Source organism: Nicotiana tabacum, chromosome 20 (genome assembly GCF_000715075.1).
Source record: "Nicotiana tabacum cultivar K326 chromosome 20, ASM71507v2, whole genome shotgun sequence".
NCBI lineage: Eukaryota > Viridiplantae > Streptophyta > Magnoliopsida > Solanales > Solanaceae > Nicotiana > Nicotiana tabacum.
This window is the reverse complement of record NC_134099.1, coordinates 1-18,521: the sequence shown is the minus strand read 5'-3', so window position 1 is coordinate 18,521 and position 18,521 is coordinate 1. Positions and strand designations below refer to the sequence as shown.

The 18,521-nt window shown below is 32.4% G+C and overlaps 2 protein-coding genes across 2 annotated transcripts; both read left to right on the top strand.

Annotated features, from left to right (window-relative positions):
- The first annotated feature begins 3,169 nt into the window (after nt 1-3,169).
- Nucleotides 3,170-8,112, top strand: LOC107826772 (G-type lectin S-receptor-like serine/threonine-protein kinase At4g27290). The gene is made up of 7 exons (XM_016653800.2): nt 3,170-4,605; nt 5,188-5,316; nt 5,444-5,625; nt 5,891-6,101; nt 6,211-6,448; nt 6,686-6,836; nt 7,536-8,112. The coding sequence occupies exons 1-7, from the start codon at nt 3,258-3,260 to the stop codon at nt 7,848-7,850; spliced, it is 2,574 nt and encodes an 857-aa protein (XP_016509286.1). The 5' UTR covers nt 3,170-3,257; the 3' UTR covers nt 7,851-8,112.
- A 4,030-nt stretch (nt 8,113-12,142) lies between these two features.
- On the top strand, nt 12,143-14,015 carry LOC107826775 (heavy metal-associated isoprenylated plant protein 20). Its single transcript, XM_016653801.2, has 3 exons — nt 12,143-12,341; nt 12,693-12,768; nt 13,666-14,015. The coding sequence occupies exons 1-3, from the start codon at nt 12,264-12,266 to the stop codon at nt 13,956-13,958; spliced, it is 447 nt and encodes a 148-aa protein (XP_016509287.1). The 5' UTR covers nt 12,143-12,263; the 3' UTR covers nt 13,959-14,015.
- Nucleotides 14,016-18,521: the final 4,506 nt, after the last annotated feature.

Sequence of the window (18,521 nt, the reverse complement as noted above, 5' to 3'; positions counted from 1 at the left end):
TCGGTACGCTTTGAGGAAGAAGCCATTGTATGGAAGAAGGAGAAAGTTTTTTGTTTGAAGAGAATTAGAGAAAAGATGAAGAGCAAGATGCAAGTTAGATAAGGGAAGCTTGAAAAATTATGAAGTATAAGGGAGAAAGTTGATACATATAAGTAAACGTTTTGGCGGCTAAATTCATGGCCATGATTACCTCGATAATCGGCAAAAGTTGTGCTGAATCATGGGATGACGCGTGTTTGGGGCATTAAATGCGGAGAGAAGTGCGTCTAATCAACCGCCAGAAGCCTTCAGAGGGAATTAATAGTAATTCCCGCCAAAAGAGTGTTTCTACCAACTTTCTGGTAACACAAAGTTAAGTCATCGGAAAGTAGGGGGACTATCTGTATAGGGTAAAATATGCTATGATATGTGGCCGTCCAATAAAGGGGACACGTGGAACCCAAGACAGGGGGATGGCCAAAGACCGAAGGCAATTGTTTCGTTTGTCACCGGAAAGAATAACACTCATAAAGATGTGATAAATGCTCTTCGTTTGGTAGCATTTAATAGAGAATATTTCATGGCATTAAGAGCAATTATCCGTTGCAGGGAATTTAGCATTTATATTCACCGTTACATTTTCATCAATAACCCTCATAATTGACATTAAAGAAGGGCACGATCCTAGGACCTCCTTCATAGCTATAAATAGTGAGATCAGTTGTCATTGTAAAAGACACGAATTTTCTCGAAAACTTACACTATATTCTATACAAAGCTCATACAATCTTATCTTCTTACTTTTTAATTTTGCTGTTGTGCCCGAAAATTCTGTTCTCGGAAACTATTGTTTCTGTTGTTTCGTCTATATCCTAAGGCTAAGTATTGCATAATTCTTCGATTATTTTAGGATCAAATTAATTCATTTATCTAAAAACCACGTATAAATTCAATTGTAACCGTTTTACGAGTAAATATACATATGGTTAGAAAGGAATATGAGTGTTCCAGAATAAAAGGATAACCATTGAAGTGCTGATTAAGATCGGTGATTATTCAAGACGTACACGGTCGTGGAAGTATGAAGGCCAAGTGAATTTGCTTTTATTTGCTAGAAATATTTTTTATCCTTCTAGATGTGGGGATTCTAACAACCTTTCTAGTTATTTCGTTCTCAATTTCTATTTAATACGATCACGAGGAAAAGGATAAAAGTATTAGATAGTCTGCGCGTAATTTATGAGTTGTGCTCGATAAACGGCCTAATTAAACCTAGTTTTTTCTTTTCTTTTCTCATAGTAAGATCACATGTTACGATAAAAGGGAAAGCAAAAATAACGCATCTATATAAAACAATAATCCATAATCAAGGTTTATTTATATCTTTTAGATGTAATATCTCCGGAAACTAATTCCAATAAGTTAATTCCAGAATCCTATTACGTTATTAATGTCTTACCAATAGAAATATCGGGTTTCTGATAAAGACCAATCGTGGACAAACACTCAACAATAAGGTAATAATCGTTCCCTAATAAGCTCCCAAAAATCATCGGCTTAATATTCTGATTTGCTTGAAGAAATATTCTTTTACCCAAGCACATGCACCAAAGGGGTGTCGAGCGACCCCTTCGTCAGAAAATTATACTGTGTACCTCGGTAATTTAAAAAAAATATGTATATCTATTATATAATGACACTCCTTGACTTCTTGATGATTTTATTTCTTTATATTTTGACTCCCCTAAATGAAATTTCTAACTCCGCCGCTGCCCAAGCATACAGTTAATCAAAGATAAAGACACCCATCGTCTTGATACATATGTATATGATGTATTAGGTGAAAGTAATTATTGGAATTTGATGGTAGTCAAGTTGGTGGTTTCTTACGTAAATAAATTGCTCGATCATTTTATTGGTCAAGACTTTTTAATATTCATATTACTGATAAAACTATGAAAAATATATTAATTACAACGACCGATTGAAGCCGCCGTTTGAAACGCAACATTGTTTTACGCTCATTTGCCTGGACTTTAGTGTCAGTATTTGACCAGTGCAGTGACAAATAAGAACGGGAAAACAGAAAAAATAAAACACTTGCCATTTTAAAATGTTGGTGGAATATATATAAATATAATCTGAGATTTTGGGTTTTAGCCATGAGAATTAAAAAAATTATAGTAAGGAATGTTTCCCTTTAATATGTCTTATGCAACACGAATTTGAATTAGTTAGGCAACAAAAAAAATATCGAATAATGGTTGAAAATTTGTCATATTTTTTTAATATTGTGCGTGGATAATGCTTTTCCCTTTCATTGTAATCTTTAACAAAAACAAGAAAAGCATTTTCTAAGTAATATTACCTCACAATCTCAGTTTCGCAGAAAAAACCCTAAGAGACAAAGAAGTTGATATCAACTTCTAGAGAAAATGACGTGAGTTAAAAATAATAGGTAACAAAGGGGAATATTCGGTGTTTATCAAATAATTTTGTCTTTCCTCTTCCTCTTTATTTTATTTTAAATTTTTATTAATATTCTATCTTGCCTTTCGTTCTCATTTCCTAACACTCTTTTTACAAATTGACACCAAATTCAGTACGGTTCTAATCAAATTATGAAAGTAAAAGTGACGTATGTAAGCAGGTGAATTCTTTTTATTGGTCTAAGTTTTGGTGGACAATCTCATTGGATATTTATTCCAGTGTGAAATAGTAAATACCTTAAGAAATAGTGAGATGCGGTCAAATTGATCGGAATATTTATTTTTTCTTTTTCTATGTACAAAATATGTCGCATTCACGTAGGATCCGGAGAAGGGTCGCACTCCAGAGGTATAATATAGACCACCTAAATTAGTGATTGCTTTTACCTATCAAACCTCTAATCACACGGAAACAACTAATTAAAATACCACGATATTAAAAAAAAAATGACTTATGTAATGCTCTCCGTTCACGAAGGAGAAAATTGTTGGTCCAACAAATAAACAAGCTTCCAATTTTTGACCAAAAATAACATAGGAAAATCAGAGTAGGAACCTTCCAAAGAAATCTAATAAGATAGACTTGACTATGAATGTCTTTTGACTTTTGAGTCAAATTTATTAAGTGGACAATTGTGATTTGTTCATCAAACATATATTAACATAAATTAGTACATGTATCGAGTGAAGATAAATTTTTACATCCAAATATTCTAGTCTTATTCCTAATTCATAAATCTTTTCTAATACACAAAAACCAATTGCAACAACCTTGGAAAATAGAAAGAAATGTCTTCTCTCTTTTTCTTGCTCTTTGTACTCTCTTACTTCTCTCTAAAAAAACCTTTTCCTTTTGTAACTGCACAGAAAAATTCAATTATTGGAAACACAATTGATGCAAATAAATGGATTACAATTGCCTCAACAATAGTTTCATCAGGTGGGAATTTTGAGATGGGATTCTTCACACCAGGTAATAATTCCAATTATTACATAGGCATATGGTACAAGAAGTTAAGTATACAAACTGTTATTTGGGTAGCAAATAGAGAAACACCAGTTTCCATTTATGAAATGAATTTTGCAGAATTCAAGATTCAAAATGGAAACTTAGTTCTCCTCAATGGAACTAGACATATAATTTGGTCCACAAGTCTAAATTTCTCCACCAATTCTAATACTTCTCAAGTTGTAGCAACTTTATTTGATGATGGGAATTTGATATTGAGTAACGGAGATAGTAATAATTCAAGAAATCATCTATGGACAAGTTTTGATCATCCATCTCATACGTTCATGCCCGGTTCAAAATTCGGGTACAACAAACGTACGAAACTGAAACAAGCTCTGATATCATGGAAGAACGCGAACGATCCTTCTCCTGGACCCTTTACTCATGAAGTTAACATGGATAAATATAGTGGCCAAGGTGTTAATATGTGGAATCATAGTGTAATTTATTGGAATAGTGGACCTTGGACTGGTAACAATTTTACTGGTGTACCTTACCAACCAAATCCTATGTTTAATTACACATATGTTGACAATGATAATGAGGTTTATTATCAGTACAATTTCCTTAATCCTGTACTTATATCAAGATTTATTATGGATTTCGATGGACAAACGAAACAATTACTATGGATGGATAGCACGAACGATTGGAACGTGTTTTATACTGATCCGAAAAAAGTTTGTGATGTTTTTGGTTATTGTGGAGCTTTTGGTACTTGTAATGAACTAAGCTCCGCGGCTTCAGTATGTGATTGTTTGCCTGGTTTTACGCCTAAATCGAACGAAGATTGGAATTTGAAAAGTTTTTCTGGTGGATGTATGAGGAAAATGGGATTGAAATGTGGTAATTTTAGTGTTGTTGATTGGGAGAAGGACAAGTTTTGGATGCAGAAAAATATGAGATTACCTGCAAATAATGTATCTGTGATAGTTCAGAATGAAGCTGAATGTGAAAAGACATGTTTAGAGAATTGTGATTGTGTTGCCTATGCTTATAAAAATGGAGATGGATGTTTGATTTGGAGTGGAGAACTTTTGAATTTGCAACAACTCTCACAAGATAATGCAAATGGAAGCACAATCTATGTTAGGCTTGCAGCTTCTGAATTTTCAAGTAACAAAGGTAATGATTTGCAATTTTTTCCTATGTTTTTTGGAATGTACTAAAAATTATTTTTTATTATTAATCATCTAGTGTCCGGAACTCAATAGTCCGACTAATTCAGATTGTGCCACATAAGGCCATTAAGGGAAAACATTCTCTACCAGGGATTTCTCCATTCTTGGAGCTCGAATCCGAAATATCAAGTGTAGGGATCTCATTCATCTTACCGCATCCTTTGTGTGACTTAGTGATCGTTTTTAAATTACATAATTTTTTGAATCTATCAGGGATTTCTCTAGATTTCTCCATCTGATATTCGGAATTCAATAGGTTCTGCCGCATAAAGCCATTAAGCGAAAGCGCTCTCTACCAGGGATTTCTTAATCCCGAGACCTCAAGTGTGGAGGGATCTCATCCATCTTACTACATCCTTTGACGATAGACGGGACGTCTTTAATTTATACAGTTCTTTTGAATCAAAATAGATTTTTTATTAATACTTCTTTTCTCCTCTGTTTTTTGTCTATTTATGAACTTATTAATTGTTTTCATTCTTTTTCCTAAGTAAATGTCTTCTTAATTTGTCCTCTTGATTAGCAGATGAACAGCAAAAGCAAACATCAAAAAAGCTGAAAATTGCCATTCCTATTGGTGTAATTGCTGCAGTTCTCTTTCTTTCATGCGTTTCCTACATATATTATAGAAAAAGAAGAAGCGCAAAAATCAAAGGTAATAACAAATATCTCCTCCTTTTTAAAAAAAGAAATGCACTAAAATTACTAGTATTCTAAGGTTTATAAACTCATTTGTCTTTCTCTTTTTTTTTTCTTTTTTTTGGTTTTGTTTAAATATACAGAGAATACTACAAAATCTCTCATGCAAAATACTGAAGGAGAAGCAGAGCTAATTGATATTCAAGATGATGATAAAGGCAATATTGAAGTTCCATTCTTCAGTTTTGAAAGCATATTAATGGCAACAGATAACTTCTCAGAACAAAATAAGCTTGGGCAAGGGGGATTTGGTCCTGTTTACAAGGTTTTTACTATATCACTTTTTGTTAAAAAAATATAACCGAGAAATTCTCGAGAGCCAGTTGCACATGGTCAAAATCAGTGGATAATGAACTAGTTCCTCTAGTTTATTTTACTTAAATACCACATAATTATTTGTGACAGATCGAACTCACGACGTGCGCCTAACCAACACGATCAGTTCTTTTCTAAAAAAGTTGTGTCATGTTATTATCAAGTGGATGATTATTTCTTGATTATAGTATGACTCTTAGAAATTTTTGTTTTAGGGTATATTTTCAGGAGGAAGAGAAATTGCAGTGAAAAGGCTATCAAGTCATTCTGGACAAGGGATAAATGAATTTAAGAATGAAGTAATGTTGATTGCAAGGCTTCAACATCGAAATCTTGTTAGACTTTTGGGTTATTGCATTCAATCAAGTGAAAAGATTTTACTCTACGAGTATATGGCAAACAAAAGTTTAGACACCTTCATATTTGGTTAGTATCATTGCTTACGAGTTTAACTTATATAACTTATTTTTTACGAATTACTGATCTGATAGTGTAAAATTTTTTTACTTATTTCTTTTCGTGACGGCTCCGCAAGATCGAAAACTATGCATGAAATTGGATTGGAGGAAGAGATTTGAAATTATAGAGGGAATTGCTAGAGGACTTCTTTATCTACACTATGACTCAAGGTTAAGGATCATTCATAGAGATCTCAAAACAAGTAATATATTATTAGATGAAGAGTTGAACCCAAAAATATCAGATTTTGGCTTAGCAAGGGTTGTTGAAGGGAAAATTACACAAGCAAACACAAATAAAGTGGTTGGAACCTAGTAAGTCATATTTTCCTCTTATATATTTTTCATGAAATTTAGACCGGAAAAAGCTAGTGTCTACGTTGCTTGGATTCTCCAAAAATATTATCGCATTCGTGTCATCCTTTAAATATGCATTATTTTTGGAGGATCCGATCGACACATATCCGGCGTCATTTTTAAAGAGTCCGAACAATATAGGCTAGTATTGATTTTCTCGTCCATTAATATGTTTTTTAAATGCTATTTATGCAGTGGCTATATGGCTCCAGAATATGCAATAGATGGATTATTTTCAATTAAGTCAGATGTATTTAGTTTTGGAATTGTTATACTGGAGATCATCAGTGGAAGAAGAAATACTGGATTTTTTCACCAAGAAGAAGCATCAAACCTCTTAGGCCATGTGAGTGAAGAACTAACTACTTAAGTTCTTGATTTATTTTTTATTTTTTTACTTTTTTGCTATGAAAGATAATGTTATACTATATATTATTGCATCATAATACAACAATTACAAATAGTTATAGTGAAACTTGTAACTTTTAACATAATATTCCAAAGAAACAAAAGGGGGTCAGATTTCAAAAAACAAAATATCATATTCATTATTTTCCCTTAAATTGTTTTCTTGCCATACCATCGGCAACCTGGTTTCCTTCCTTAAAATACATGCTTGTTATCTTAGTATATATGTTGCTCGGAATCTTAAATATGTCTCCGGGTGCATGTTGGATCCTTTAAAAATAGTATATTTTTTTAGGGATTACACACATAGCCGAACAAATTCATTGTTTACTTTTCCTAACCTATATACCTATATTATGCACTAGTTATATACAGTTATACATTTATTATATATGAATTATACTTGTATTATATATTCACCGGCTATTTTTAGCTTAAGCGGTTGGTTGGCATTTCTTCTATTTTAAGAATCCGACCCGAGTACGATACATTTTTTTGAGAGCTCATACGACATAGATTAAACTCCCAATCAAAGTCACGAGGAACATGCAATCAGAAATTCTTGATATTAAATACTTAAAGCTTACTTCTTCTTCTCATAATTATACATTTTGGTTAACATATGTTACTATTTTAGGCATGGAGATTATGGAAAGAAGATAAGGCAATGGACTTAGTGGATCAATCACTACAAGAATCATGCAACAAAGAAGAAGCAATTAAATGCCTTAATGTTGGGCTTTTGTGTGTACAAGAAGATCCAAAAGATCGTCCCAACACAACAAATATAATAATGATGCTTGGTAGTGAAAATATTATTTCTCTTCCAAGGCCAAATCAACCAGCTTTTATGACAAGAAAATGTGCTAATAACACATCTTCTTCTTCTGCTACTAAATCAGATGTTGTTTCCAATAATGAGCTGACTGTCACCATTGAAACAGGTCGATAACAAGCTATGTTGCTCGAGTTAGTCAAAAATGTCGCTGAGTATCTGTCGGTTCCTCCAAAAGTAGTATTTTTAGAATTTTAGAGGATCCAATTAGACTGTGACAGTATTTTTGGAGACATATATAGCTGCATTGTTAGTGTTAATGAAACTAAGTTACTAGAAAAGTCCCTAATTGTAATATGATGTGTATGTATATATATATAGAACTGCTGACTAATATTTTTAATGCAAAAGCAAAGTAGGACATTGGATTAATTTGCAAGAGTTGATGGAAAATAACATCACTATATTCTCCATGATTTTCAGTGTAAGCACGTAATTTTTGACCCGCACGGGTTTTAAGAGTTATTCTTAGTATTCGCAGTATCTATTTGATTTTACGGAATTGTAGTATATTTTTATCTTCAATTCTAATTTTAAACATAAAATCGAAAATAAAAAAAATAGTTTCATATTATGATATAGTTTTACTTTAATTAATTGGAATTAATTTTAAGTTATTTAAAGGGAAGAAGTTTTAATTGGTTAATTTATGGATTTTTAGATTTGAAGAGTCCAAAAGTTTGGCCCAATTTCGAATTTGTCTCTTGAGCCCAATATCCCATAACCCACAAGTCCTACCCAATCCCTTTAACCCGTCGGACTTACCCATCCGACCCGCCCCAAATACCCATTTTAATCTTAGCCATCCACTCCCTTTAATTCAGTGATCCACATTAATTCCCACACCCCACATAAAACCCCAATTTCTTTAGCCCTAAACCTAATAATCCTAAGTCGCCGCAGTCCCCATTCCCCTTCACATCTGCTGCCTCAGCTACGCTCAAACCCTCCAAAGATCCGAGCCCAATCCCCCACGTGATCCCTGCCTCATCTCATTTCTCCACGTCACTCTAATCCTAACAGATTTCTGACAAACAGAATTATTCTTTTCGGATTTCACGCACTCCCTCTTATTTTTCTGTCAGAGTTATGCTCTTTTGGCGAAAATAGGAAAAATGTGAGGCGTAGGATCGAGTCGCACTCGATCTACTCCTTACATCTGTCTTATCTCGCTAAACCGAGATGATTTTTAGATTTTTGGGGGTGATTTTTGGATTCCTTGGCATCCAAGGAGAGAAGGTTCGATTGAAGCTATAAATAGGAAGATTTTTCGGAGAATAGGGGGGATTTGTTTTGGCAGATACTTTTAATAGAAAAATTAGGGTTCTAAGAGAGTGTTCTTCTTCTTCTTCTTCTCAATTGTCTATCTACAGTAAAAAAAAATTTTAGTTTAAGTTCCGAAAAAAGCAAAAAAAACAAACAAACAAAATATACAAAAAAAAAGGGTCCAATTCAATCTTTAGTTTTTTTTTAAAAAAAAAAAATCCAGAAACCCATTACAAAAAAATGACTTACCGTTCTTTTTAGTTGAGTAGAGATTCCGACTTCAAATCTAAAAAAAAAAGTTTCTATTTATTGATCTTTGATTTTGAATTTGGTTTCAAAAAATGGATGTGAGTTGAGGTTTGAAGCTGTTTCAATTCGCCGTCCGGAGGTTCAAGTTCGTGGTTCCGATTGAAGATTTTTTTTCTTCTCGATTGTTGCTGCTTGTTCTCGTTGAATTTTTGGAATCAGAATTTGTGTACTTGTTGATTCTTCAACTGTTAATAAGAAATTTTGGCTTAACAGGTAACTTTCTATTACTTCTACTCTATTCTGTTTCTTGGTTGTGGTTAAATGAGAGTTTGTTAGTTTGAACCTTTGGGTGCTAAAGTATTTACGATTGTTTTCCTGTCTGTGATACTACAGTTAGTTTATCTTCTCTTATTGAAGTAAAATTGAAGATTTGAATGAGTAATTTGCGCTTTTCTTGAAAGTTGGTTGACGTCAGTGGAATTTAGAGTTTAAATTAAAGCGCCGAGAATTCTGTTTCGGTCATTCTTTGAGTTCAACTTGGTTTTATTTCGCAGTCGTGAATTTGTTGTTATCAAATGGTTTAGAGCTCTCAAAAAATAGAATACCCAGCTTGACATTTGTTTTCCTTAACCGTGTTTAATGTTTTTTTTTCATAGTGATTAGTTAAAGAAATTCCTTATTCCTTCAAATACCTGTTAATCCTAGGTCGTATGTTCTGAAAGAATATTCTGTAGTTAAATTTCAGCAAGTGCATTATTATTTCATGTTAAATAATTTAGTGCAATAATTATGTGAGTAAGAACCAGCTTCTTTGCGGTTAATCCGCTGAATTGGTATGTCAAAATCTTTCTGATTTGCGGTAAGGTTTTCATGTTTTAAGCTTTAATTAGGTAGAATTAAAATTATTTAGTGCGTGATGGGGTACTTTGTTCATTTGAAAACTGATTTGTTGTGTGTTACTAAAAGTAATAGCTTCAGTTTATCTTATTTTTCGTACTGTCACCTTCTTTGAATTATGTTTGTTCTTATTTGCTTGGTTGTCTATTTTATATGTTATGTGTGAATGATTGGATTGAAATGTTTCTGATGACTGAGTCGAACCGTGGGAGTGAGGGAGAGACCGAAGCCCATTAGCAATTGATTTGTCTCTTTGCTTTAGGTATCGGGCTCGGTCTAATAAAGGATAAGTTAAAGTGATATGGGCATGAAATCTCTCTTTTGCAAAAGTGCTCCATAATCTCAAGCCTTTCACGCATAATTTCAAAGTAGTTTAGAAAATAATTCATAAATATCGTAGCTTGCTTTAGGTGCGATTGATAAATCATCGTGGCCATAGGTACGGTTCCCGTGGCATGGTCACGATACGTAAATCTCATTCGAGTGTGTATTTCATGTGACCCGACCATAACTTCGAATAATAATAAAAAATAAATATTTCGTGAATCGCGAGTGCATTTCATGTGGCGCGATTTGCAATGTGTATCAAAACGACAAGTATACGACATCGTGACTTGTTCCAGAAATATTTTCATAAATACTAAAAGCGGTTAAAAAGTAAAAATGCACAATAGGTTTCAAACATGCACTAAATCAGATAATTAGGCCAGTTATTAACAGTTGGGCGACCGTGCTAAAACCACGGAATTCGGGAGTGCTTCACACCTTCTCCCGGGTTAACAAAATTTCTTACCCGGTCTTCTGTGTGCACAGACCATAAATAAAAGTCAATTTTCTCGATTTGGGATTTAAAATAAATCGGTGACTTGGGACACCATAAATTATCCCAAGTGGCGACTCTGAAATAAATAAATAATTTTATTTCGATTTATGTCACTTAAATTGAAAAAACTCCCCTATCCCTTCGGGAAAAAGGAGGTGTAACATTCAGCACCTATAAGTTCTTAGATAATTCATTCATCTCATTAAATATAAGCAAAGCTTCGTTGGTGTTACCCACTTTTAGTTAATAATTGAATAAGAAAGAAACATAAAAAGAAAACCAAAGTAACTTATAACTCGGGAAACATACATGTGGCATCCCTTTTTCTTGATTAATCTTAAATCTTTTAATAGTTGCAGACTTAAAGAACTTCTTGTAAAGGACAACATTTTGCGAATTTATTTTGGGTTTCTCACTCTGGCGTCCATATTCTGTTAGAGCCCAACTAAATTTAAATTTACACCTTAAAGTCTTAGACCGGTGATATTTTAAAGCGCTTTTTAATAAAGGCGACTTCATATGGATGAGGTAATAGCCTTGTGGGTAACAATTGGGAACTATATTCATAAATGTACATGAGTGTCAGAATCAATTAATATATTTTATAATTGTGAAAGGGGCCTATGGACATTATTATGAAAGCTAGCACTAGTAAATGCTGCATTTTTGGACTAAAAACTATCAAAAATAATCACGTCCAAGAATCTAAGGGGAGATGCAACATTTAATGGAAACAATAAATATAGAATGCAAGATCTAGTGGCAAGTAAATTAAGTTTCAAAATATTATATATTTTTTTGAAAAAATCACCAATTCCATTTAGTTATTGATTAATTATTTGTGGCCAAGTAAATTCCCTCTAACTTGTCCCATTATCTAGGTTGAAATACTTGGGCGTCCATCAAAGACAGAGTTAGGATTTAAAGTTTATATGTTTCGGACTTGTCATCGAAACTCATAGCTTGTCTTAGTTATTGAGACCGTAATTATATAATTTATAAATTTCTTAATACAAATACAGGGTATAAATAAAAGATATTGAATTCGCCCCAACAAGTAGCTAATACACTAGCTCCGCTCTGAATCCATCGTATGTTTAGTAGAAAGACAAGTCATTTTCTCAGAGTCTTCTTCCACAAAACTTTTGGTATAAATATAGGCATATTATAGAACCAAGTTAACCATATATCTCCTCTCCTCCTTCAGCCACCCGCACCCACACTCTTATTTCTTCTTCTGGGAAAATAGAAAAGGGAATAATTAATTATAAGGAAGAGGTAAGAAACAAAAAAAAATGGGGTTTATGTATCATATATCAGAAATATGTGAAGTTTCAAGTAAAAGAAAGAGTAAAAAACACAAAACCATGCAGGTGCACTTGTTTACTCCTCATTTTATCTATATCTTTATCTTTTTATAGTATTATTTTTCTTACATCGGTATAGTGTTGGTATGATATTTTTTTTAAAAGTAATTTCGCTGTCTGACGGCGAAACCCTTTCTTATATCATATGGTATGATATGAGCGTAAATAGAGAAACATGATCAGTACGGTACATGCGTGTGCATAGTCGACCTTAACTTGTTTGATATTAACGCGTAATAATAATAGCTGTTGTTTTTGTGTCTATGATCGGATGATAGTATATCTCTATATGGAGGATGATAATATATATGATTAATTGGATGATCTTTTTATCTCATTTTGCTAAACAATTTTCAGACAGTTGAAATAAAGGTAAAAATGGACTGCGATGGCTGTGAAAGGAAAGTCAGAAATGCGGTTTCCTCCATTAAAGGTTCATCCTTTCATATTTTTAACCTATTGTAGGTTAATTGTCTTGTTCTCTATAAGTTATTAATCTGATATTTTATGAGCAGTTATCTGTAATAATTTTTAAGGTGAACTTGATAATGTAAAAATACTTTCATATATTAGTGTATGTAAATTAAACTCTTAAAAAATTTGTTTGATTCCCGACTAAAATTAATTAGTTCAGCCTTTTATGTATCCTTCTTTATAATGTGATTGTTAGTCTCAAAATTATCTAGAAGATGAGGATTAAATTATCTAGGTTCTTGATACTTCCAGTTTTTACTTTTTCACCCATCAACTTTTTCTATTACTATTATTTTGGTGCTACACACACACATCTTTCATAAATGCACCTTGTGTTCTCAACAAACAAAATTAAATAGACATATATAATAAGAAAAAAATAAACAATATATAGGCCCTTTTATTTCCAATCACAAACCTGCTTTTTCATATTTATTATAGGCTACTTCTTATGATAGCTACAATGTCCTTGTCATATTCTACTCACTCTCCATGTTAATTTACTGTCGATGTTGTTCGAACTCTTCAAAAATATCACTGGGTACATGTCGGATCTTTCTAAAGCGGTTCATTTTTGGAAGATCCGACATAAATTCGGCAACATTAATTTTCGAAAAGTCCGAACAAAATATATATCTATCAACTGCTAGTGGGTGTCAATTGATACCCCTTCGCAGGAAAATTAAAATATATTGTTAGGTGTAAAAAAAATGTATGCATATACTATAAATTGAATCCCCTTAATTTTTTTATATTTTGACACCCCTTACCGAAAATTTCTATTCCACCACCTGACAATACATGATTCCCGTTTAGATTGAAACTTAATTTTTTCTTCTATATTTCTATCTTTTAGGCGTGAAATCAGTGGAAATAAACAGAAAAGATAGCAGGGTGACAGTGACTGGTTATGTAGAAAAAAGCAAGGTATTAAAGAAAGTACAGAAAACTGGAAAGAAAGCTGAAATCTGGCCATATATTAAATATAATTTAGTATCAAATCCTTATGCTGTTGGAGTATATGATAAGAAGGCACCTTCTGGTTATGTCAAGATTGATCCTCAAGCTCTTCAAATTCCAAATACCCCTTCTGAGATATTCACTTCTATGTTTAGTGATGAAAACCCTAATGCTTGTTCAATTATGTAAATTTGTCTTGGAAAATTAGTACAATATAGTAAAAAAGAAGGGATTCTTACACAAATAGCTTGCTAGATTCAATGTTTACTTTTTCTAGCAGATATACATAGATTATATAATGATTATACAAATATATACATATATAATACATAAATTATATATCAGCTGGCTATTTTTAGTTTAAGAGATTAGGTGAGCAGCTATTTGGGTTAATTCTTAAAAAAAGAAACATGGAAGTGACTAGGCATCTTAATCTCAAGTGTCACTACAAGAAAAAGAACATTTAGCCAGGGGAAATCTGGTCGCTAAATATCCTAATACGATCCTTATTGGTCAAATACAACCAGATCCGATCGTCAGCGATCACTAAAAGCTCAGACATCATAACTACATTCTGATGCAAAACTTTCGCATCCCGTGTTTAAATAAATAAATGAATGCAAAACTTGTGTATCATACACGTATTTCTCACTTAACCATATATATATTCTCACTTAATTTTTATCCACTCAAGCATATACAATCGTAATATGTGTAATTTGATATTATAAGGTTAAGTTAGGAGTATCTATAGATCTAGATGAGCTAGGGACATTGCAACATATGTCTAGGTTGACAAGATCCGCCTAGAAATCAAAACAATTCAAGCAATTTTAGGTCATATGCATGCATGTATAACTAATAGTCAGCAATATACCTCTTTTGATATTTCTCTTATGGCATGTTAGTCATTTAAATTCGAAAAATATATATTTTTAGACGCTCCAAAAAATAATAACAAATAATATATATATATATATATATATATATATATATATATATATATATATATATATATACACACACACACTTTTTGGCTAGCGAATGTAATTCGCTTCAACCGACCGATCAATTTTGTATTTTGCCCTTTAAATTGGGGGGCTTTGGCATCTATACTCGGTTTTGGGGTCATAATTGAACCTATACCCACTTTGCAAAAACAATTACAAGCGTACCCACTTTATGATCAACTTCAGACTTATCGGGTCTGAAGTTAAAAAAAAATAGTCTGAAGTGAAAAAATTACACTTCAAATGCACTTAAGGTCAAATAGTCTGAAGTGCAACAAACTTTTTCATTCACTTAAGGCCAATGAGTCTAAAGTGGAAATTTGCACTTCAGATGCTCTTAAGGCCAAATAGGTCTGAAGTGTAACCAATGGTTTCATGCACTTAAGCCCAATAAGTTTGAAGTAAAAAATTGCACTTCAGATGCACTAAGGCCAAAAGATGTGAAGTGCAACAAATATTTTACTACACTTAAGGCCAATAAGTCTGAAGTGAAAAATTGCACTTCAGATATACTTAAGGCCAAAAGGTTTGAAGTGCAACAATCGTTTTGTTACACTTAAGGCCAATAAGTTTGAAGTGAAAAATTACACTTCAGATGCACTTAAGGCCAAAAGGTTTGAAGTGCAACCAACGTTTTTATGCAATTAAGGCCAAATAGGCCTAAAGTGCAAATTGCCGAGAAACAGAAATTTGTTCTTCTAATTATAACAATACAATATACGATTTAATACCTAAATCTACTCCGAATGAGCTCAAATTTGAAACATAACCTCCAAATATCATCATGAACAAACCTCAATCATCAATTTGTCAATACGACAATAAATCTAATAAACCCATTTTGCAAGTAAGAAAAAGAAGAAAAAGAAACCCTAAGCAATAGTAAAAAATAAAGCATCATAACAACTCACCATTGTAAAATATCATAAACTACATTAAAATATGTTCACAATCACCATATAAAATCATTGTCACTCGAAGAAGAAGAAGAAGAAGAAGAAGAAGAAGAAGAAAAAGGAGGAGGAGAAAGAGGCCTGAAATTGTTTAAAAAGTGGGTATAAATTAAAACTTTTTTAAAAAGTGAGTATAGGTTAAATGGGGGCGACCAAATAGGATGCCCCGTGCAATTTTTACCTTTAAATTCTCAATCATGTTCAATGTAATTGGGCCTCAAAAGGCTGATGCTCTAATTGGGCTATTGACCAACTTGTCTTCCTAATCACTATAAAAATGAAAATTTTCGATGAAATTTGTCCGAAATTGGCTCGTTGAAAATCCCTTCCCGACGAGCCAATTTATGTCGTAATTCGCATTTTGTTATTTGTGTCAAGTTCTTAATTTTAGTTATTTTTCTGAAATTCTTTATTTTTTTATTTACCTACGACCTTCCAACTTAGAAGGATTACTAGCGTGTCCATTTACCCTCCTAACGATTTCAACCTCTAGCTCTACAGGTTAACGGTACAATATAATCCTTTACAATTTTAATAGGAGAAAATAATCCCAAGATATTTTATTTTCGAATCTCTTACGTGCTCTTAGAAGATTTGATATATAACTAAAAAAATAATAATAAATCACAAAATCAATTGATCACATGTTTGGATTGATAAGAGAGTTTGATTTCGATAGACTCTGGGCTTAACATAATTAGAAAACATTTTGATGTGATTGGAATCTTTAGAATTTGAGTAACTGATCATATTGATGAATGCCATTGCTGCATTGGTCATTTGTTTCTTCCTCTTGTAATTAAATATAGCAAAACAGGACAAAATTGCATGTCAAAAAAGGGAACATTATGTAACAAATAGAATTGTGTCTCTTTATATATGTAGGGTATGTACTAAGTTGTCTCCATATATAAAGGACAATGAGGATTCATTCATACAAAAACAAAATTTGAGTTGTCTATCAAACAGCTAAAGGTCCTACTCTTTTTTATTCTCTTTATGTTGCATTTGAGATGCATGATTTCTTCGCTATCGTATTTCTTTTTGAATTGATTTAATTTTATTTTTTTAATTCGATGGTCTATCAGAAGGACTGTATACACACTATCGTTTTTAGATCTTACTTATAGAATTACACTTGGTATATTATTATTGTTTGTATTTAAAGAAGATAAATGGAAGTAACAACAACCCACTATAATTCACTAGTAGGGTCTGGGGAGGGTAATTTGTACGCAGACCTTACCCCTACCCTGGGGTAGAGAGACTGTTTCCGATAGACCATCGGCTTCCTCCCTCCAAGAACTCCCCATCTTGTTCTTGGGGTGACTCGAACTCACAACCTCTTGGTTGATATATTGCAGGTGATTTTTTTCAAATTTTAGGGCGTTGTTTGGGGTCGTTTAGCAAATAAATGAAAAGGGATGAGAGAAAATTGAATCGCTACGGATAAATCTTCATTAAGTTTAACTTTTGTAGTTCCGTAGAAGGATCTGACTATATTGAATCTATTGTACGTGATCTTATTTTGTATTTCTGCGAGGCATTCTTTTTACGATTTGAACTAGTGACTTTTTGATCACACGACACGGACTCTTACCGTTGCTCCAACTCCAAGGTCCCATTTCACTTTAAAATTTTAGATATTTAAAAATTATCCGACAACAATCTTGTCACGAATCAGCAGTAGACTTTGGACTGAAAAAATTATTTGGAATTTTGTTTTTGTTTTTGGGACTCAAAGAATAACTTGGAAATTTGGAAGAGATAAGGGCTACATATTTTTGCACTTAATTTCCTCCATTCAATATGAAGTTGTTAGTAGTAGTACAGACAACTCATTAGTCATTTCCTTAACCTTCCCCCACTTTTAGGAATTGACAATATCTAAAGAAGATCAGTTTTGGGCCCCCAAAATCAAAGATATTAAATAGTGGGCCACCTGGGCCTGTAGAATTATGTACCAAAAAGAAAAACAAGCAAAATGAAAACTTAGCAGCAATAGCTATTTTACACCTCCGACAACTAAATAATTATATTCCTAGCAGACACCTTTGAATCATTCACCTATAATCAGTTAATCACACACCAAATGCATTTATTTCCTTAATGAAGACGTTCCTATTATATTTTAACATTTTTTTCTATATTTTCCATTGAAACCAATCCCTAACATATTTAAATGGTAATACATTTTACTATTTTTTTGTTGGAAACTAATTCATTTCATAACAAATTTTGTACTTCCCATACATGGATCTTCTTCTTACTAGAAAAAAAAAAGTACATGTACCTTTTTATACAGCATAAACTCTAGCAAAAGTATACATCTTTATATTTTGAAAGAATGAAAAATGTAATTTATATTTAAGGTATATATTCATTATAAATCATGTAATTTTATATCATTATTACACCAAGGAGTACATTCTTATTAAAAAGGTCAAAGGTATGTTATTATATTAGTATACATAATATTTCACGAAATATCATTATACTAGTTATATATATAATATTGTACCTTAATATTTCTCTAAAAAAAATATTATACCAGATATATATAATATTATCATTCAATAAAATTATACCATGTATATTAAAACATTAGTATACAAAGAAAACTGCTAAAAATTTATAGCAGGTATAAAATACCTCTAAGGTATTTATTGAGTACCCAAGAGATTTGGAATATAAAAATGGAGAATAAGAAGATGAATCATGAAAATGTTCAAAATGGTATAATAGGCGAAAAGAGGGGAAAATCTTCGAGAGATTAATTAAGGTAATTT